Source organism: Panthera leo, chromosome A1 (genome assembly GCF_018350215.1).
Source record: "Panthera leo isolate Ple1 chromosome A1, P.leo_Ple1_pat1.1, whole genome shotgun sequence".
NCBI lineage: Eukaryota > Metazoa > Chordata > Mammalia > Carnivora > Felidae > Panthera > Panthera leo.
The window spans coordinates 203,861,167-203,883,632 of NC_056679.1; the positions used below are offsets into that span (position 1 = coordinate 203,861,167).

Consider the following 22,466-nt stretch of genomic DNA (forward strand, 5'->3'; position numbering starts at 1 on the left):
AAATTTAGAAAATTTAAATTTTCTAAAAATTTAAAGCTTCGGCTGTCCTTGAATCCAAATTAATTTGAGTTGCTATTATAAACAGAGTGTCAGTCTGATCCAGAGTGACACTTAGGGTCACAGACAGCTGTAAGAATACCCTGTTAGCCTTATACGGTACAGGAATAAAAAATATCTGTGAAATGCTGACAGTAAATGACATGCCTGACATGGTAGAAATAGAAAGAAAAAAAAAGAAATACCAGATCAAGAAATATGAAAGAAGAGAAAAGCATAAGACAAAGATGAGATAGTCACAGAAGTACACATAGAAAAAAGTATTTTCAACAACTGCCTCTTACTACCTTATTCTAGTTACTGTCATAGAATGGCTACTGTAAGTTTCTGTAGTTAGTATAACCAACAATAATAAAAGAAACTAGATGAAGAAGGGAATGGGAAGGAAATTAAAAAAAGACACACAGAAATTTGAGAAATACTACTGGTAAGATTTAAGAACCTAAATAAAACCATTTAAGGAAAAAAAAATGATAAAGCCAAGAAAGACCCATGATGATGCTCTAAGAACTAGACATAAGTACTCCTCACCTCTCCCCAAATCAGTATGCCACTGGCTTTGTTAAAATTTAAGTCTTCCCGTGTAATTTTAAAATCAGTGTTTTGACCAACAAGTTTAAGTAATGATGAAAATCTGCTGCCCCCTCCTGGTCATTCAAATTCACCAAATGAAGCAAAGTCAAACCAAGAGTTCATTTTTAAATGCTAAGTGAAATAAGTCAGTCAGAGAAAGACAAATACCATATGATTTCATTCATATGTGGAATATAAGTAACAAAACAGATGAACAAAGGAAAAAAGAGACACAAACCAAGAAACAGACTCTTAACTACAGAGAACAAACTGATGGTTACCAGGGGGGAGGTGGGTGGGGACGGGTGTATAGGTGAAGGGGATGAAGAGTAAACTTATCATGATGAGCACTGAGTAATGTGCAGAACTGTTGAATCACTATACTGTACACCCAAAACTAATATAACACTGTATATAATCATACTGGAATCAAACAAAAAAACTTAATTTAAAAAAAGTTCATTTTTTGAGAAAACTATCTCTAATACAATTGAATACATTTTTCCTTGTTCACAAACATTTGGTTTTTGTCTTTTAATTTTTTTAATGTTTACTTATTTTGACAGACAGGGAGAGAGAGTGCAAGCAGGGGAAGGAGGGGGAGGGGGAGGGGGAGGGAGAGGGAGAGGGAGAGGGAGAGGGAGAGGGAGAGGGAGAGGGAGAGGGAGAGGGAGGGAGAGAGAGAGGGAGGGAGGGAGGGAGGGAGAGAGAGAGAGAGAGAGAGAGAGAGAGAGAGAGAGAGAGAATCCCAAGCAGGCTCTGTGCTGCCAACACAGTGTCCTCCCTGGGGCTCAAACTCATGGACTGTGAGATCATGACCTGAGCCAAAATCAACAGTTGGATGCTTAACCAACTGAGCCAACCAGATGCCCCAAACATTTGTTTTTTTTTAAACCCAAAAGCCTGACACCTTTCAAGCAGGAGACACAAGCTTCCACCTTTCCAAATTCCCTGAACAACCTGGAAGATTTCATTTTAAAACCTCTTCCTTTCTTTGAACTTGGGCTATCAAATCCTTTGTCTTACAATATGGCCAAAGAAAACTAATTTTTTTACTATAAAAAGATAACCTCAGCATTCAATTTACAAAGAGATTTTCAGTGAAAACATTTGAGAAATTCTGAGTTATAAAATAAGGGTGGGTCTTTTTTAAATATTGTAATAAAAGAATGGAGGCAGAATAAATGTCCTTTTTCTGCCTGAATTATAAATCAGCAGAGCCACATTCTGATGTCACTCCATTTCACACTTGCCCTTTCACAGTCATTCAGAACTGTTAGAGAATAGTATCTATCATCTGAAAACGTTTTCTAGTCAAACCTTTAATTATTTGCAGGATATCTTCTTGCCATCCAGAAGAGAATTAGAAACAAAAAGGAAGCTAAGAAGTATTTGTTTTCTTAATTTTTTTTGCTTTTTTAAAAAAGATCATGCTGACCACAAAACTTCAAGATAGGCACTCTCACAGATGACCAGTGGGAGTGTTAATTGAAGCAAGCTTTCCGGAAACAACACAGCAATAAGTAGAAAGAACTGATAAAAATGAGCATACTCTTTCACTTCGAAGAATCGATCCGAAGACAAAAATCAGAGGTGCCCGAGATGTATTTTCTACAAAGAAAAATTAAAACTCAAACAATATAATTTTTATAGGGAAGTATTAAATAAATTTTATATATCCATATGATGGATTTATATGAAGTCCATTAAAATAGTAGTTAAAAATCACTTTTAATAAGGAAATGACAAGAGGGGCGCTTGCGTGGCTCAGTTGGTTAACCAACCGACTTCGGCTCAGGTCATAATCTCACAGTTCATGAGTTCGAGCCCCACGTCAGGCTCTGTGCTGACAGCTCAGAGCCTGGAACCTGCTTCGGATTCTGTGTCTCCCTCTCTCTCTGCCCCTCCCCTGCTCTCGCACGTGTGCTCTCTCTCTCTCAAAAATAAACAGAAATTATTTATTTAAAAAATAATAATACTCAAAATAATAAAATGACCAGAATATAGTAAGACGAAAAGAATAAAATGTAAAACAATATACAATATGATCAAACAAGTAAATACACGGGTATGTAAAAGAGAAAAAAAAGAGAGAATACAAGAGATAGACCGAAATCTTAAATGCTTATCTCCAGCTGGAGGGAGTCGGAAGATTTTTTTATCTTTATATTTAATTTTCCTAATTATCTACACTTGGGTGCTTTAAAAGCAGTCTTGCAAATTTATTCAGATGAAACACTCTGAGATTTCTACTGAAGAAAATAGGAATGGACACAGTCGTTTCTACTGCAAATAACAGAAATACCAAACACATCCTTATTTTGAGAACACCATGTCTTTTTTGTTCACACACGTTTCTTACCACACACATGATGTAGGACAGGATGGCACCAGAGGAGCCTATGAGTGCGCCCACGATGGTCAGCAGGTTGTTGTTGAGCAGGAAGCCCTCCGCACACAGGGCCCAGCCTGAGTAGCTGTTCAGCACGGTGATGACGACGGGCATGTCTGCACCCCCGATGGCAGCTGTCAAAGTCACACCCTACGATGAAAACCAGAGCAGAACCAAAATTAATACGATAAAAATAAAACCTCTGACACTGGACATCTTGGTTCTTAGTCATTCTGGTTTCCAGTTAACCTACTTCCCTTGAAGTTCTCCTGCCAGTAACAACCAAGTGCCTCCTATCGGGTCAACTCTCCCGCAGATGCACCAAGTGAGAACACTGAACCACCTCCCCGCCCCGAAATATCCCTAAGTCCCTAAAAGGCAGTGATGAAAAGCAGGCAAAAACTAGAGAGGGGTCTGCACTTGGAAAAAGGTGAGAGCACTGAGTGAATTTTATGGTTTTTATGGTTAGTCTAAGGGCAGGCACCTGCTCGTGCCAGGAGAAAGAGCTGAAACTAAATCACAAGCCCACAGTCTCACTAGTTTGAAGATCCAAGGACAGGATTTAGGGTGACTAAGGCAGCTAGAAAGGCAGAAGGCAAACTGCAAAGGAGCAGGCTGAAGAGAGGGAGCCCCAAACTCTATATATAAACTCGGCCCAAATCTCTGGCTCACTCTTTATGCATTACGCATTGATCTAATAACAGATTTCAGCAACCACCGCCCCCCACCCCCGCAATTATAGGTGAGCCAGATTTGAAATCTGAAGGCAGCCAAGTTAGCTGCCTACAAAAATAAATTAAAAAATAATGATCAATATTCTTTGGAGGAATACAACAGAATCCAAAGTCTGTCTAGTGCAACCCCAAATCACTAAACACAGGAAAGGAAAAACATGATGGGGAAGAAGATTTTTGCTTTTTATTCCACATACTCCCACATACGTTGAGTTTAAGATGTGAATGTATTCACAGGCTACTTAATTAAGTCAAAAGCAATTAAAATAGTCCACAAAATATTTTATCTTACTCAGACATCCTTATAAAAGCATAAAGTAGCTCTGAAATATCAAATTCATCCCTTCTCAAAAATAGTAATTCTTAAAATTTTCTATTTCTATGCTATTGGTTTTATTTTGAGACATTTTTTTACCTCTTTTGCTCTCCTGAATAAAAAAAATGTCAAAACTACTTTTCATTGGTTTAAAATAAAACAAAAATCAGTGCTATATAATCCTGAAAAAAATTGGATTGTCAGTAGTCATAAAGAGAATTTTAAGTTATTTCTCAGACTTCTAAAGTTTCTTGGTCAAAATCAGTCCTTTTAGGATTACATAATAATAAGTATTATTTTAACACTGTAAATCATGAATCAAGCAGCCAATATGTGTTTGATAAGCAATTACTATATGTCTAATTTTGTGCTAAGCACTACAAATTATTTTAAAAACTTAAAACATTAACCTTGTCTATAAGGTTGACTCCAGACTAGACAAATAAGGGAATCAGTGAATAACAGCTGTTTGCAAAGGCTTCCTACACTGATATAATGAAATGCTACACTGTAGCACATGGCCAACTAGAGAATGCTGTATGTATCAATATACTAAATACAAAAATTAGAGAGGAAGAGGAGGACCAAACCTACCATGAAAGGCTTTGCTGAACTCCCCCACTGAGCCCAGAGGATTTATTAACTGCATTCCATTTTATATACTGTGGTTATTTAACTTGGTATCCTAGTTTCCAATAAATGTTAACACAACTAATTGGCAGAGAATACCTTCCACTTATCGCATAAAACCCAAAGCATTATTCTGTGGGCCCTGTCACAACAGGGAGGCTCCTAACGAATGGTATTGAAAACACTTGGCTTTTTAAAATTCCCTATTCACCAACACACCGATCCAGTGAAAAGACCCCAGAACAATAAATGTGTCACATGACAACTTTGGAAGGAACCATTACGTGGAAAGAAAGAGTGGATTTTTCTTCTTACACTTTTCTGTGTTTTCCAAATTCTAAACAGAACACGTGACATCATTTTGAAACACGTTTATTCCATCAACGGTCTTGAAGAGATAGAAATATGATTAGACTGTAATCAAACAAAATACTGCCAGTTCCTCACTGAGTGCATGCTTTCCATCTCTGACTTCTTACCATGACAGCAGAGAGAGCCGACACAGAGCCCAGACAGGTGATGCCGGTGGTAAAGCTAGGGTCCATCATGAACGGGACGATTCCACCCACACTAGCAGCCAGCAGGCCTGCATTAAGTAAGTGCCTTCCAGGAAGCAGGAGAGGGGCAGATTTCAGGATACCTAGGACCAAGGGCATGTCAGTCAGAACCTAGCACGTGTCATTAAATTAAAACAACAACAACACACACACACACACACACACACACACACACACACACACACACGTGTCATTTAATCCTAAACTACCAAAATTTATATCAGCATAAAAAAAGGACCTGAAACATAAAAGCAAATTAGGGCTCTTAGATGTAACAAATGTTAACAGAAGTAGGAAAAGTATGGCTCAACTTAACTGTTCTTTACTTTGATCACACAACAATTTCTTTACTCTTTGTCACAAAATCTTAAAAAATTACTTTTTTCCCGTATGACCGACACACAAGTTGTTAAGTGTGGTTTCATTTATTTAAAACTTCAAAACAGAGTCCTAGCACATTAGCATTTCTGACTCTATCAACTGAGCCCAAGGGAGCAGAGCCCTGGTTTGCTACTTGTTTTTAAAAACAAAGCATGAGACAAGAACATCGTAGGCTTGAAGTTCTTTTGGGATTTTAAGTTCCATGGAAGTCTCCTATTTAATTTTAATGACTTGATTACTGAGAGGCCAGACCAGATTTTTCTATCATAAACTAGTTTCTATATAGACTCACTTTTTCATGAAAACACTGAAAACAGCCTATGTGAGGTTTGTTGTTTTTGTTGTTTTTTTTTTTTACCCCCACTTCTATTTTCCTGGCTGACTTTGGCAGTAGCAGAAGATGCCATGCTACAGCTGTAAAATGTGTATCTGTTTTCAGAATAAGTACTGTATAGTGACCACACCAGCTTATTCAATAAGCTTCTCTCTATTCTGGAAAATGTATAAAGTTCATTCTTGTGAACTCTACAGAGGCATCTCTAAGGGTTATGAAGATGTTGTTTTGTTCACATTTATCATCAAATGTCAACTAGTCCCCCTACACAAATTTCTGTGCACTTGTTTCCTCCGTTGGCTGTCTACAGAAGGAACAGCTTCAAAGCCTTAGGAAATCTGGAAGGCTCAAATAAAGGAAAGCAACCGTGATGTGGAGGAGGGGGTCTTTTATATATTTGAGCGCTACCTGAATTCTTCACCTAACAGCTTTGACAGTTAAGCCATTTTCTAACATTGAAATGGACCCCTAAACAAGAGATATTTACACTGAATAATATAGGTAAGTGCTAAATCACTTACCCTGCAGTTTTCCATAGGCAACAAGAGAGCCACTGAACGTGACGCCTCCGATGTAAGTACCGAGGTAGGCCACGATCTTGGTGAGATTTGCTGCTGCGTCCACAGCAAAATGTGGGTATTCTACAATGTACTCAGCTATGCAAGTAAGCACCGCTGCCAAGCCCACTAAACTGTGGAAAGCAGCAACTAACTGAGGTAAATCAGAAATCTGGATGCGTTTGGCAATTGTCAGTCCTGTTGGGAAATGAAGGTCAAAGAGATATTAAAACTCAACACAGCTTTGAGAAGCAACTCTGATAAAGACCATGCCTGAACATTATTCAGCCATAAAGAAAGATAGAAATCTTGCCGTTTGTGAAAATATTGATGAACCTTGAGGGTATCACGCTAGGTGAAATGAGTCAGACAGAGAAAGACAAATACCATATGATCTCACTTGTATATGAAACCTAAAACAAAAAAACAACCAAGCTCATGATACAGAGAACAGACTGGTGGTTGCCAGAGGCAGGGGAAGGGGGACGGGCAAAATGGGTGAAGCTTCCAGGCTCAAAATAAGTCGTGGGGATGTAACGTACAGCATGGTGACTATAACTAATAATACTGTATAGCGTATTTGAAAGTTGCTAAGAAAGTAGATCTTAAAAGTTCTCATCACAAGGGGCCCCTGGATAACTCAGTCGGTTGGGCATCCAACTCTTGATTTTGGCTCAGGTCACGATCCCAGGGTCATGGGATCAAGCCCCACGTCCAGCTCTGTGCTAAGCACAGAGTCTAATTAAGATTCTCTCTCTCCCCCCTGCCTGCCAGTCTCCCCTGCTCACACTCTCTAAAATAAAATTTAAAAAAGAAAAAGTTCTCGGCACAAGAAAAAAAAAATTCTGCAACCATGTATGGTGACAGATATTTGCTACACTTACTGTGATTATTTTGCAATATACACAAATACTGACTCATTATTTCATACATCTGAAACTAATATAATATATGCCGATTATACCTCAATTTTTTGGGTATACACATTTAAGGGTTTCCCATTATTATCACTAATAAGTATTCATCTGCTTCCTCATATGGGCTAAATATTCTCTCACAGGGACTATACAGAAGGTAAGGACGCTGGCTATGTATACCCTTTCAAAATAGCAGGCTTTCTCAACACACAGTCCAATTCCAAAAACCCAACACACAGCACTGACACCTGCCTCTTCCCTCACAACCTGCAAACACTCCCCTGACTAACGCTTCTTCACATGCCTTTACATCTCCCTACTGCAAGAATAACTCCAGCTCTCTTCTCCAAAAGCCAATATTTGCTCCTGAGCACACAAGAAACAGCTAGAATTTGAAGAAGGCTTGGGTTTTCAGGGCGGTGGGTGGGAGCAAAGGTGAACACATGCAAATAGCTGGGTAGAGTAAACGTGCAAATGAGGAGACTCTTGAACTCCTGCCTGGTTCTAGGCAGGTGGTATAGGAGTGCCTCTCAGAATACTTGCTAAGATCCTGTCTAAAAGTTTTTCTGCCATGAACCTACAACACATTTTCCTTCCAGTTCCTTTCCAGGGACTATTGAGAAAGGACACAAAGCATTCCTGCGAAAGTACAAAAGGAGGTCTAAAGTTACTGTTATGCTGGTAAATATATAACCACCAGCTCCTTGGGATAAAAACACGTGCCTGTGCCTGTTATAAGTATGTACATGAGTTTTCGCTGATATAAAGGTATAGAGCACACAAGTTTCAAATAACAAAACATATAATACTCTCTATTGTAAACTCCATGTAGCCAATTGACTTTCACAGAATGCATTTGTTGACTTTTACCAACTCTTGTGTCTGTCACCAACCTAGTGGTTGCAACTGATGAATGAGTGTGGTTCCCATGGGAATGTTGGCTGACATTTTTGTCTGCATTAACAAGTAAGACAAAACTGAAAGATGCATGTGAGAACCTCACTCATTATCAACAATGTGAGCAGCTGCTTCACTAAATCGGATGATAGTTTTCAAACACTATGAGAATATTTGCTCAGTTTTTTGTGATATTCACCACGTAACGGCTATAGACACAGCACACTTTTGAATTTAAGCTGCATTATTAATATTTTCTCCACCACTTTCTCAGGGCTGGACAATCAACAAAACAATAAATGAAACCCAGATATGTTAGTATTTGTTGATTTCCACCGTGTAAATGCAACCATCATGATCAATTTCTAACTACCAAGGTTATGTCATTAACTATGGAGCTGGGAAGCCATGGACAGAAGCCCACCTTTACACGGTATTCCTAAAAACAGATAATAAGCATGGGTAATCTCAAGAGCATAGAAAATAAGCTCGAATAAATTAGAGAGTTATAAATAATATAATTACCTTTGTTTCTAATATAATGTATTTTATTTTGGTGAAAAGTCATCATAGTTGGTATAATTCTCATTCAAATACAAACATTTTAAAACATTTAACATTGAGTAAGTACATCAACTGCACCAAAAGAGTGAGCTAAAAAATGGGCATGGGTTCCCATAAAGGTAGAAACCTGCCAAGTGCTTACCAATGGTACCGCCCAAAGCCATTGCTCCAGACATCTGGGCTAACAATTCTGGGGATGGGTTTAGTCCTCCGAGAGTGGCTGCCAGGCCTCCAGCCACCCCAATCATGCCCAATGCATTGCCAAGACGAGCTGTTCCCTGGGTGGAAAGGCCGGCCAGGGCACCAACACAGCACAGACCTGAGCCCAGATACATGATCTTTGCAAACAAAAGAGAAGAGCAGAGAGAAAGAGAGATAGAGACAGAAAGACTATCAAAACTTTCAGTCTATTAGCATAGGGAGGACTTCTCTTGAGGAAACATGATTTCCTAAGAACAACTTTCAATTCAGATAATAGAGGGCCCAATATGACTACTTCTTTGAATATTTCAATATATCTTTCTAGCCATTAGGGATATTAACAAATTAAATACCTGAAATTCTACTTGCAGTTATACCATTTAGGTAAATTGGTTTCTTTTGTATTGGATGGCACGCACAAATGCATACAGAAGTTTAAACAGAGTTTAAATACCTAAGTTTAAACACAGTTATGGGCTCTAGACCTGACCAAACGCTGTAAAGGAGCCAATCCCTGACGTAGTAAATGCCAGGGACCATGCCCTATACTTTACTGAAGTTGTAAGTCAGTCCCATGAGATTCACAAAAGTTGAAAGAGTCATCATCCTCATGTTACAAGAGGAAACCAAAGTTTAAAGAGGTTATTACATAATTCTTCCAAGGTCAAATGATCAGAAAATAGCAAATCTGGGATTCAGACAAGGGTCTCCCTGACGTACCACTCCAACTGTTCTCAAAAAAGATTTTATTCAATCAACAAGTAAGAAACGCTGGGAACAGCGGAAACCAAGGGAGACACGATTTTCCTGCTGTCAGAGTAGATGCAATCACATGACAGTCATTGAAAAGTGATAAAAAAAAAAAATACTGAGTTCAGAACGAAATTGAGTCTCAATTATAATTATATTGAAACATGGAACTTTCAAAGTTCAACTTGATTATTTCTGCTTTTCTACATAACGTTTATTTTTAAACTGTCTTTTTTAAATGAATTGACATAACATCTTCTGCTTACAAAAGATGATGCACTGAATTTGTTGGGGGAGAAACAGAAAATTTTCAAAATTTTTTACTGATTATTTCACCATACCCCTACAACAATCCAGCCAGGTACATAAAGAGGATACTAATAACTTTCTTGACTCTTTTTACATGTAGAAAAACTGAGGGACAGACAGGGAAACCCATGTTAGCACATTCAGTTAGCAGGCAAATCTGTCACTAGAATCTGGGGTACGGATTCTTAGGGGATAGGAATGCTCCATTTGACCAAGATGTTTCTAGAGTTATTATTATATTTGCTTGTTAGAGCCTGAATTTTGATAACGATAATGTGAAATCTAGTTGGAAAGAAAACACAGTGGCAAAAATAAAAATTCTCAAAACAGCCTCTTACTTGTTCAATGTTATAGCCACTGTAGAGAGCTGCTAAATATCCTCCAACAAAGGTGCCAGCAGGGAGCAGATACAGGTAGTTGTATTCTGGGGGGTCCGTGGGACGCTTGAACATGTCCAGCATTCTCTGGGTCACCAGAAAGCCACCTTATCAAAGTAAATATAAAACAGAAAGAGGTATCTCATTTAGCAACATGATTTTTAAAGTGGTACACTTTTCCTATTTTAAGCGCATCTTTATCACCTAAGGATAAATATAATATTAAGTAACATTTTAGGAGCTCAAAATTAAGTCAGGCTATTACTCAAGCCAGTTCCCCTGAATGCAGGGAACCCTATATTCAAAAACAAAATTTGCGACCAGGGTGAAGCACCAACTCTTTCTGCGTGACTACAAGTAAACAGGCATTCAAACAGCTTGGGGACGCAAAAGATCAAAGGCTAGTAATTTTTTCTAATAAGTTATTCTGTTTGTTAAACCTATATTAAGTGATAAAAGAAAAAAAAATGTCATATTAACAGGCACCAGATTTCTTGGACATATTAACTGATTTTTTGACACAAAATAGCATCAAATGAGTTTATACAAGTGATGGGCCAGGCTTTCAGTTTTCAGGAACACAGGCCAGGATAAGGCAAAAGGCTAAAATTTCATCTAAAAGTATACTCATTTAGAGATGTTACGGTGATAGCTACAAGTCAACTGAATTCAAAACTATGCATTCAATAACTTTCTGGTTAACCTGTAGCAAGACAATCATTCTGTTTGTTTATTTCGGGGCACAGCGGAAGAGGGTGTTCTTTTATCAAACGGTTTCTAAAAATTACAAGTGGGCAAAATAATTTTTCTTCACAGAGAGCATTTATGATCTGAGTGAGAACATTTTTAAAGGCACAATTAAATTCTTAAAATCAGAATGTCTAACACTCCAAATGTCTATATCGGTTTATATTTGCTTCTCATGTCTCCATTAAAAGTAGCACTGGGGGTGGGAGGGGGGGGGGCACGCCTGGCTGATTCATTCAGAAGAGCATGGAACATGCAACTCTTGATCCTGGGGTCGTGAGTTCAAGTCCCACGTTGGGTATAGAGATCACATACATACATACACAAACAGCACCGTGGGTTCTTTTACCACCATTGCCATCGTACCTGCAATGTTGACTGAGGAAATAAATGTAGCAAGAGCAGCAAGGCCCTGAGAAGTTGTGGAAGGATACAAATGTCCTCCCATCAGTGCCAACCCACCAACTGCAGTCAACCCTAAGAAGAAAGAATCAAGATGGTGAACAGGCATAGTGACACAGCCACACCCAATTCATAGCTGCAGGATCTCACATGTATAGACACAACACTGTCACTCAAGTACTATTGTGGGCCAAAAGCTAACAAATGTTTTTCCTCTTGCATAAAAATTCAGGCTTCCTTTAACTTTCTAGCTCTGTTCCCCCGATAAAGATATAAATCAATAACGTTATCAAAAAGTGGATAAACTGCTTCTGAACTGGAAGTAACTTGGCACGAACTATAAATACATGATGGTGGAGCCGTAACTTTGAACTTTCCAGAGTACAGTACCTCTGGGAATGAGACATGTTCCGTGCAGAGACCCCGGACGCTGGGCCTCCAGCACTGCTGTCAGGGCTGTGCACTGGTGCCATGAGACTTCCAAGCCAGGGCAGGTCCAGGGCGGGTCTCATTCCTAGATGTGAGCCATCACAGGGGGCCAAAGAGACCAGCTCCTGGACAACTGTGTGGACCGCCACACAGACCACCAACAAGACTCACACCAAAAAGAAATGCCTGATGCTACTCTGGCTGGCCAGCTGGGCTTCCTGTTCCAAAGCCTTCATGGTGAACCTGAGGATAGGTATGGCTTGCTGCGCGCAGACTTGCTGAGCTGAATGTTTAGATGAATCTAAGAAGAGCTCCTAACGGATGTTGCAACTATAATTCTGTGAAACAGTGGTTTCCAAATTATATCACCGGAATCCCTTCTTTAAAGGCAGTTGTAGGGGCGCCTGGGTGGCTCGGTAGGTTGAGCGTCCGACTTCAGCTCAGGTCAAGATCTCACGGTTTGTGAGTTCAAACCCCACGTCGGGCTCTGCGCTGACAGCTCAGAGCCTGGAGCCTGCTGTAGATTCTGTGTCTCTCTCTCTCTCTGCCCTTCCCCTACTCGTCCTCTGTATCTCTCTCTCTCAAAAGTAAAAATAAACATTAAAAAAATTTTTTTAATAAATAAATAAAAATAAAGGAAATTATAATTGAAAGAAATAACAATGGTTCTGCACTGCTTGAGATGGGAGCAGCCTGAAGGCCTGACACTTACTTGCTCAGCCCCTTACTTCTGGCCCCACTCTTGCCCCTGTGGGAGCCCAAATCACCACAACCACCGCCTCAGATGCCAAGCCATACAATTTGTAAACGAAGACTTTATAAACCTCACTGAAAGCGGCTGGAGAATTGAACAGCCCATGAAAACCTAAGATGAGGGAAATCAAGAGAGGACCAAACCTGAGATTGCATTAGTCACAGACATCAGTGGTGAGTGGAGAGCAGGGGTCACTCCCCAGACAGTGTGGTAGCCCACGATGCCGGCCAAGCCAAAAGTGGTCACCATCTGGGAAAAGGCTAAATTGGGCGCCGCAAGGCCCAAACCCAGAATCCCAGTGAGACCTACAGAAAGAGAAGAGTGTGAACTGACATCCAATTAATTGCCTCAAGATTAAAAGCACACACACGCACGCACACACACACAAGCATGTGAAATAGTCAATCCTTTTAAATTCTGCACCCAATAATGAGATTTGCCAATAATGAGATTTTTTACACATTTCATGATGGGAGTGGGGGGGGGGGGGGGGGGGGGGGTTAAAGGTATTATGAACAAACTCAACTTCCTGACTGCCACCTCTCAAAATAAAACAAGCTATAAAGATCTAGTAGAATTTATGAGTCACCTGAATAACAGTTTCCCCATTGTCCTCTTCCCTGTTTTAATTTCCATTGACAATGCCACATGTGTTTATACGAGTGTTTCTGTTCCAGAATTACAGACCTATACAGATCTACCAAAAAGCATTTCTACTTGGGCAAGACACAACCTTTACAAGACAGGACTTTTTTGAAGCCAATTTCATGTCACTCAGATTTGGCTAAGGAAGAGGGATTTTAAAAGAGTAGGAAGGATTTCATTCACTCCAGCACCTCCCCAAAACATATGGCTTCCACCCACCCGGGACAGAAGTTTTGCAATTGCTCCTGAATCTGGACTGGACTGCTGGCTAGGGCAGTCAGCTCCAGCCTCAACACCAAGTCAGCAAACAGGATTTTACAAAGAAAAGGAAAAAAAAAAAAAAAAAAAAAAAAAATTAAATTAAGAATGTGCAGAATACAAAGTCAGCTCTGAACATACATCTTTAATTATTGCCTTTCTTAATAGCAAACATGTGGATGGCTGTTCTGCAACAGAAGGGTTACCTAGTGGTCAGTAAAAATAATGCTAATGGGGGACCAGGGAGCTGGAATTCAACTTTCTGAAATAAGGTACTTTTTTTCCTTGTTATGAACTACTTCTTTCTAAGTGGCACAGCTAGAACATCTAGAAATTGACACTAAGTTTACTTTAAATCATGTAATAAGACTGCAGTTTTAATTTATATTTCCCTACCCACATATAAAATTTCCAGGGTTCCAATGCATGGCCCATTAACCATCTGGAGGTAGAGTTAGAATATTGTTTTGTGTTCTAGCTAAACATCAGAGAAGCTGTATAGAGCTGTGGTGAATACATTTCATGGGGCGCCTGGGTGGCTCAATCTAACTCTTGAGTTCAGCTCAGGTCATGATCTCATGGTTGGTGAGATGGGCCCCACTTCGGGCTCTGCACTGACAGGGTGAAAAGCCTACTTGGGATTCTCTCTTTGCCCCTCCCTGACTCACATGCACTCTCACTCCCTTGAGCTCTCTCTCTCAAAATAAATAAATAAGCTTAAAAAATATATATATGGTTTCATAAGCCAGAATGCCTCGTTCAAATCCTGGGTCTACTGCTCCTTAGCTGTGTGATCTCAGGCAAGTTACTTAACTTGTCTGTGCTATAGTATCCTCATCTGTAAAATTATTAACCCTCTCTGTCCTCAGCTGGAAAAAGAAAATAATAAATAATATGTGCACCTCACTGAGGTCTTGTAAGAAGTAAATAAGTTAAGGCATATGAAGTGTTTAGTGCAATGCTTAGCACTCATTAAAGGACTACATTAATCGAGAAGCACTAAAGTATCCATCTTTTGTTGGGCACCTAAGATAAAAATCACATATCTGAAGGTTTTTTTAATCAACTATTTAACAAACTAAGGTCTTTTCTATAACATATTTAATAATGTCAAATATGTTACTTCTATAGTCTTTGTAACAGAGGAAAAAGAAGAGAAAGAGAAAAAAAAGAAAGGAAAAAAAAGTAAATCATATTCTTTGAAGAATACTATTCAAATAGATTCCTAACACACATGTAAAAGAAAAATACTTGTTTTTATTATTACGGAGGAAGTTTAAGGTAAAGAAAAACAAGTATATGGCCATCCTTTTATTCACTAGAATATGCTATTGTCATATCTATTAAAATGCAATAAACCTTGACTTAACACAAAACAAACCTAGAAAAACAAACCATCATATATGCCTCACTCTATTTCCTGACAAATCTCAAAGAGAAATGGAAATTTACAATCTTTCCAAAAATCCTCTGCAGGTACAATATAATAAGCTGGTTTCTTTTTTTCTTTGACAAGTAAGTGCAAGTCGGGACATGGCCCCATTTATTCACCATGTTCAGAACTAGAGGCTCTTCAGTCATTTTGCTGAGACTTGCTCTTTATGCAAGGAGAGTTACACATTTCGCTTTCAAACATCTGGGCTCGCATGGGAATTTGGAGAATGCTGAGGCTACAAGAATTGTGTGCCTGGTGCTGGTCCTTAATTCTTTCTAGTTTGCTTTTCTTTTTGCTTTGGCTCTAAGTAGATCTAAATATTTTTAATTCATTCTATGAGAGAAACCAATTTAAAACCAAATGACCATATTTCAAACTCAAATAATTCATACCCAGAATGAATATTTATCACTCTTTTACAGTGACTGCTTAATGTTTTCATTAAGATGAACTGAAAAGCAGAGAATTTGTGTTCAATTGTAAAGAAAGAAATGAAAATTTAAAACCTGAATTTTTTTACTAGGTAAATAACTAGGATGTTAGACAAACATTCAAGGGCTCTATCTGTATCGTACTGCTGATTCTTCAATGCAAACGTTTGGTTCCCTAGGCTTCCCCGATGTGCAGATGATCACAAGTGATGTTTTACAACCCACGAAGATAGATAAATAAGGAACTACACTTACGGGCACTTAACACCAACACAATCCAACACACATCACTACTCGATATATTTGATGGAAGATAAAGCTATTAACAGCTATATTTTAAATGTTTTCTATGAAAGAAAAGCATTACCAGCCTGTATATGCTTTCACACACATTCATTCCAGTATCTGGCGAGCACCTGTATAATGCCACAGAGGTGAGACAAGTAACACGTTTATGAAAACTCGCTTCTAACAGGCCCACTTCCTAATGGAATCCAAAGGAGAACAGCATTTCGTTCGCTAATTTTGACAGCTGATACATTTCTTACAAGATCCAAATAATTAGGACTCAACCCTAAGGAAGGGGGTCCTCACCTGCTGTATACGCAGAAGCCGTAGTCATGGTCTTCCTCAAGGGGGTGACCGTAGCTGCTTTTTCAGCTTCCAGCTCAGCCACTGTCTTCGGTTTTACTGGGGCACCTTGAGGAATATTTTTCGGGGTGGGAGCGGGAAAAATCACTTCTCCATCCTAACAGAAATTAGAAAAACAATGTTAAAAGTCAATCCAGCATTTCAAAAACACAGAAGATGACAGTGCTGGCGGGGGGGTGGGGCGGGAAACAGCTGTTCTTTTAAATATAATTTTTCTGGGCCTCCTGGGTGGCTCAGTCGGCCAAGTGTCCGACTTCAGCTCATGTCATGATTTCATGGTCCGCGGGTTTGAGCCTCACATCGGGCTCTGTGCTGACAGCTCAGAGCCTAGAGACCTCTTCAGATTCTATGTCCTTCTCTCTGTCCCTTCCCTTGCTCGTGCTTGGTCTCTCTCAAAAATAAATAAACATTAAAGAAAATTAAATACAATTTTTCTTTTAAGATTTTTTTTTTTTATTTTAGAGAGAGAAAGAACACAAGCACATGTGTGAGCAGGGGAGGGGCAGAGGGAGGAAGAGAGAGAATCCCAAGCAGGCTCCACACCCAGCAGGCAGCCCAACTCAGGGCTCAATCCCGCATCCTTGGGACCACAACCTGTGCCAAAATCAAGAGTCAGATAGATGCTCAACTTCCTGAACCGCCCAGGTGCCCCTAAAGATTTTATTTTAAGTTATCTCTACACACAACACATACATTTGTAATGAAAATGCAGGAAGGATTGGGTCTCTTACCTTCATCACTACAGTTCCTCTAATGACATGACCCATTGTACCAAAGTCAAAGTCGTCTTTCACTTCAAAATAAAAGTTATCTTTGTCAGGGCTGATGGCCTTCAGGAGCTTGGTGATGTTGTTGGAATAGAGGGTGCTGGCCTGAGTGGCCATTCGGCTGGGAAGGTCTGTGTAGCCGATGTGAGTAACTCCCTACGTGAACAAAAATATATAGTCTGAAAGGTCTAATCCGGTCTGTTCACCTTCCTGCTAGGACAATTTGCAGTCATAGCCAAGGCTAAGCTGTGAAATTATGATCTTTGTAAATATGCACACATCTCACAAACAAACAGTATATTTCAAAAAGAGCTTTAAATGTGCCTATTTTTAATTTTAAAAAATTTCAGGCCTCAGTTTCTCTGAACACTTTGAGCTTTGAGGCATAAATACTCTCTTGCAAGTCACTATGGTGAGCCATGGGACATTGTCCACAGAGAGAAGCAGCTGTTTCCTATACCTTGTGAACGTAAAGTTCTCCTGGCTTCGTGGTTTCAAAGTTTCCGCCAGCCTCAGCAGCTAAATCCACAACAACTGAACCTTCCTTCATTGACTCAATCATTTCTTTACTAAATAAAACTGGGGCTTTTTTACCTAATAAAATGGAAAGAAAACAGAACAAATTATATTATACTTTTTTAAACTCTATTTTCTAATTATTACAGTAGTCTCTGGAGGCTCAAAAATGTAACATCTGAAATTTAACTCTTTCAAGAGACCCAAAAGTCTATACACAGGTGGAAATGGTCATCCTCCTCAGGAAGAAATATGGTTAGTACAAACTGCAAAGCCGATATGCGGGAGGGAGACGTGTGGCTAATAAGCCAGCCTTTCCGTTTACTTACTCAGCATGGAAATCTCAGCATGGCTCTTCCCCACTGATTTACATTCAGCACCACTCATGAAGACACAACCATTTGCCTGGGGTTTTTTTTGTTTTTTTTTTTGTTTTTTTAATGCATAATAAGCTATTAAGGAAACTATGTGCACCTGAACTGGACAATCCATAAAGATCACAAAAGTCAAGGGGAATACTCACTAGCAATTTACCAAATTAAAAAATGGAATATTTTCAAACATCTTAGCAAATCTCACCAGATTTTCCAACATGTTAAATTAATCTACCTTCATTTAACACAGGATAACTTCAGGGAGAGACAGAGAAATGCTATGAAATGAAAACAATAGGAAATCCCAACCTGGGATTGGGATTGGAAATCACTCATACACTTTTATTTCCCCCAACACTATTCTGCCTCCGATGAGTCAAGCCCTATACCTGGTGCTCAGAATATACTGGTAGATAAACAGAAAAGATCCCTGTTCTTATGGAACACTCTAGTTATGAGACAGTTCACATTTTAAATTCATTCACTAATTCTTACATAGAAGATAAAGCACCAACCTAACGTATTAGTATGTTCAAAGGGGGCCCACAATGTCAGTATATTACCGTGTTCAAGTTTCATAAAACAATAAATACCTAAGCCAAAAGACAAAGGACATAAACTTGTGAGATTGGTAGTAGGAAAGTAGAGAGTTAATAGCCTAATTATCTTTATCTTCTCCTCTTTTAGTAAGTTTTCAACTCTGTGTTTACAGAATTTTAGTAAAAGTACTATCAATTTTATAAATGAAAATTAATTTCAAATGAAATTTCCATTATAATAATAATCTGTTTTTCAATCTTCTTGATTGGAACACATATGGGTTTAAAAAAAGAAAACTAGGTGTGCGAGGCGAGCGGAGCCAGTGTCGAGACCAGAAGCCGAACTCGGGATCTGACAAGATGGCCGGGCTGCCCCGCAGGATTATCAAGGAAACCCAGCATTTGCTGGCGGAACCAGTTCCTGGCATTAAAGCAGAACCTGACAAAAGCAACGCCCATTATTTTCATGTGGTCATTGCTGGCCCCCAGGATTCCCCCTTTGAGGGAGGGACTTTTAAACGTCAACTATTCCTTCCAGAAGAATACCCAATGGCAGCCCCTAAAGTACGTTTCATGAGCAAAATTTATCATGCTAATGTAGACAAGTTGGGAAGAGTACGTTTAGATACTTTGAAAGATAAGTGGTCCCCAGCACTGCAGAGTCGCACAGTTCTGCTATCGATCCAGGCATTGTTAAGTGCTCCCAATCCAGATGATCCATTAGCAAATGATAGAGCAGTGGAAGACCAACGAAGCCCAAGCAACAGAAACGGCTAGAGCATGGATAGGCTATATGCCATGAATAATATTTAAAATCGATCTGATCATCAAGTGTGCATCACTTCTCCTGTTCTGCCAAGACTTCTTCCTTTTTTGTTTGCATTTAATGGACACAGTCTTAGAAACATTACAGAATAAAAGCCCAGACATCTTCAGTACTTTGGTGATTAAATGCACATTAGCAAATCTATGTCTTGTCCTGATCACTGTTGTAAAGCATGAGCAGAGGCTAGAAGTACCATCTGGATTGTTGTGAAACGTTTAAAAGCAGTGGCCCCTCTCTGCTTTTATTCATTTCCCCAATAGTGGTTAAAGTATAAAGCACTGTGAATGAAGGTAGTGGTCAGGGTTAGCTGCAAGGGGTGTGGGTGTTTTCTCTTTATTATCTTTTTTTTGGTGGCGGGGGGAGAGGTAGTTTTAATTTTATGGGCTCCTTTCCCCCTTTTTATGGTGATCTAATTGCATTGGATAAAAGCATCTAACCAGTTCTTCAGAATATGCTCTCTAGCCAAGTCTAAGTTTATTTAGATGCTGTAGATGGACAAGCTTGATTGTTTGAACCAAAATGGGAACATTAAACAGACATCACAGCTCTAATAACATTGTGACTTTGCTGTCAAGTGTAGAATCCTTCCTTCAAAAAAAACTTGTGACCATTTTGTATGGCTTATCTGGAAACTTCTGTAAATCTTATGTTATAGTAAAATATTTTTTGTTATTCTACTTTGCTTTGTACAGTTTATTTTACTGTCTCATTTTCCCAATGTGACAATCGTATTTAAAAATTAAAACTGATGGAACATTCTGTTTTGGTCTTCACCATCTGACAAGTCGAATGACAAGAGGTGGATTTTGCCCATTTCTTTTCACCGATGCAAACTTGTGTTAAGATATCACTGAATGGAGTATTTATAAGCTGTCCCTGAGCATGCATAAAGCATTGGTATCTGATATTTTTTTTACCTCCTAGAAATTTGAAATATGTATTGTCTGATTAGTTAGATGATCATTAGTGTCTTGCCATGATGTCTGAAAATTACTGTACAGGAGAGTCACAGCAAAGCAGCCGTTGTGACTGGCTTTGCGCAGGACTCATATGTTGTGCCACATTTGTTTGTCTGGCATTTCGGGTATGACCTCTTAGTTTTTGTCTGAAAACTCCATGTGTGACCACTGGTGTATGATACTATTAGGAAACACCAATCTGATAACCATCTGGGGTTTGCGGAGACATTTATGAGTCTTCCTTGTAGACCTCACGAGCAGACCTCAAGCAACCAACTTCATAAGTGTCATCCGAAAGGTTTCTTCCTTTGTGAACATCAAATCCTCAGTTCATGATTCTTATTTTCATCCTTCAGTATTTGCTCTGAGAGCTATTGCTTGATATTCAGTAATTTTTTCTGCATTGATGGAGTTCCTCTCCTCAGAAAAACTGTTCTTTCCCACCCGTTTCCGTATCTAATTTCTGATCCTTGTTATTTTTAAGACATCAGTGTAGCCAGTCCTAAGTATGTAAATGTTAACCTGTGTTGGAACCTTTGTCTTGCAATTTAAGGTAATGGATATTGTAGCCCATCTGAGTTTCCCCTACCCTTTATTCTCATAACGTCTGGAGTTTCTTCAGAATGTGGTGTATTTTGTTATGCTTCTATGTAAGATGAAGAATTATCTATTGAAATTACATTTTCGACATAAAAAAAATAAAAGAAAAAAGAAAAAGAAATATTTTTGGTACATGTGGGGGAAAAAAGCTGAAAAGATAACAAATCGGTATTTATATAGTACCTCCCTCTTTCTCAATGCCAACTTTATACTTCCAAGATAAAGTCCAAATTCTAAGCCTCCTATTACTGAAGGCCTTCCTCCCTGGGTCTAATCACTCTCACATTCTCTCTCATTACCGCCCCACTGGACCTCCTGCTCCAGCCACACAGGGGTAGCTAGCTGCCACACAGTTTGTTGGATAATCTTTTGAGTTTCCAAGAAAGAGCAAGAATAAGGAGATATTTTCCCCAAAGACAATACTCTGACATCCTGGTGGTTTCATCATTTCTCAAAATTCTCTGGAAATACTCCTTTCATCTACTCTCCCCACTACAGTCCAACAAAAGCTTGAATATTTAAACTTTATTAAACATAACAATCTGGGGATGCAAACCACATACATTTGAGGACTCCTACCCCCCCAAAAAAGGTTATGCTGCTCAGCTCTGCAGTAATTTAAAGCTACAGATCATATAGGTGCATCCACATAAAGTGGCAAATTTAAAGCGCTAATGTGTGCTTTCTAGGTATTTACCATCATCCCCCTTCCTCTTCTCTAGTCCAGAGCCTCTTTTCCATTAACCAGCCTCTTGTTTGCTACAGCTTTTCCTCACACCTTACCTGTACCCTCCAGTCTCAGATTGATGTGCCTTTAACTGCAATTTGGACCCAGGCCCACCCCCTTTGACTTCTAACTGCACTAACTGTATAGCCATCAACTTCACAAGTTTGATTTGGCATCTAATTAATTCCTCCTGCCTTAAAAATTCTGGATTCCTTCTTTTTAAGGATCAATTCCAGGACTGTAACCCTACTGACTTTACAAGACCTCAAGTGGCCAAAACCATTTAGGCTCCCTAGAAAAAATCCTATATATTACCTATTTGTCTTTGATTTTACTCACTCAACCTTCACAAAACAATTATGCAGTGGCTGACACAACTTTAATGCACACACACATACATACACACTGGCATCTTAACAAAAATAATAAATATTCTGTCCATATTGTCACTCTGAAATTCAATCACTTTTGAAAGGATAGGATATTCTTTCACATAATTTATTAAGTGTACAGTCAAATAACTAGAGGATGAGTTAAAATTTAAGTCACAGAGGAATATTTAAGATACGATAAATTATTACAGATAAAAAGCACACAACAAAATAGTATGTATATACTACTGCCATTTGGTAAAAAAATTTCACATACATATTTATGAGTGTTTCGTATGTATTTTTATATATACATATACTATAATATACTACATATCTTATATAGTTTCTAGTAAATTCTATATAGTATAACATTTAACCATACCAGGATATCTTTAAATGCTAAGAATATTTTCTTCTTTGTGCTTTTCCTTATCTCACAAATTTTCTATAAGAGCTAGTTTTAATTTGGGCACCTGGGTGGCTCAG

At 38.9% G+C, this 22,466-nt stretch overlaps 2 protein-coding genes across 3 annotated transcripts in view; one reads left to right on the forward strand and one right to left on the reverse strand.

Moving 5' to 3' along the window:
- The window catches only part of NNT (nicotinamide nucleotide transhydrogenase), a 94,859-nt gene that overhangs the window by 29,100 nt on the left and 43,293 nt on the right, over window positions 1-22,466 (reverse strand). For both annotated transcript variants that reach the window (XM_042950322.1, XM_042950313.1), the window contains exons 8-17: window positions 17,526-17,659; window positions 17,030-17,221; window positions 16,242-16,395; window positions 13,022-13,183; window positions 11,660-11,770; window positions 10,508-10,653; window positions 9,052-9,247; window positions 6,496-6,729; window positions 5,182-5,342; window positions 2,993-3,172 (exon numbers count right to left, since the gene is read on the reverse strand). In XM_042950322.1, coding sequence (XP_042806256.1) covers window positions 2,993-3,172; window positions 5,182-5,342; window positions 6,496-6,729; window positions 9,052-9,247; window positions 10,508-10,653; window positions 11,660-11,770; window positions 13,022-13,183; window positions 16,242-16,395; window positions 17,030-17,221; window positions 17,526-17,659 — 1,670 coding nt within the window. The remainder of the gene's footprint in view (window positions 1-2,992; window positions 3,173-5,181; window positions 5,343-6,495; window positions 6,730-9,051; window positions 9,248-10,507; window positions 10,654-11,659; window positions 11,771-13,021; window positions 13,184-16,241; window positions 16,396-17,029; window positions 17,222-17,525; window positions 17,660-22,466) is intronic.
- On the forward strand, window positions 18,810-19,429 carry LOC122226715 (ubiquitin-conjugating enzyme E2 N-like). Its single transcript, XM_042950336.1, has one exon. It carries the CDS (start codon window positions 18,855-18,857, stop codon window positions 19,269-19,271), a length of 417 nt encoding a protein of 138 aa, XP_042806270.1. The 5' UTR covers window positions 18,810-18,854; the 3' UTR covers window positions 19,272-19,429.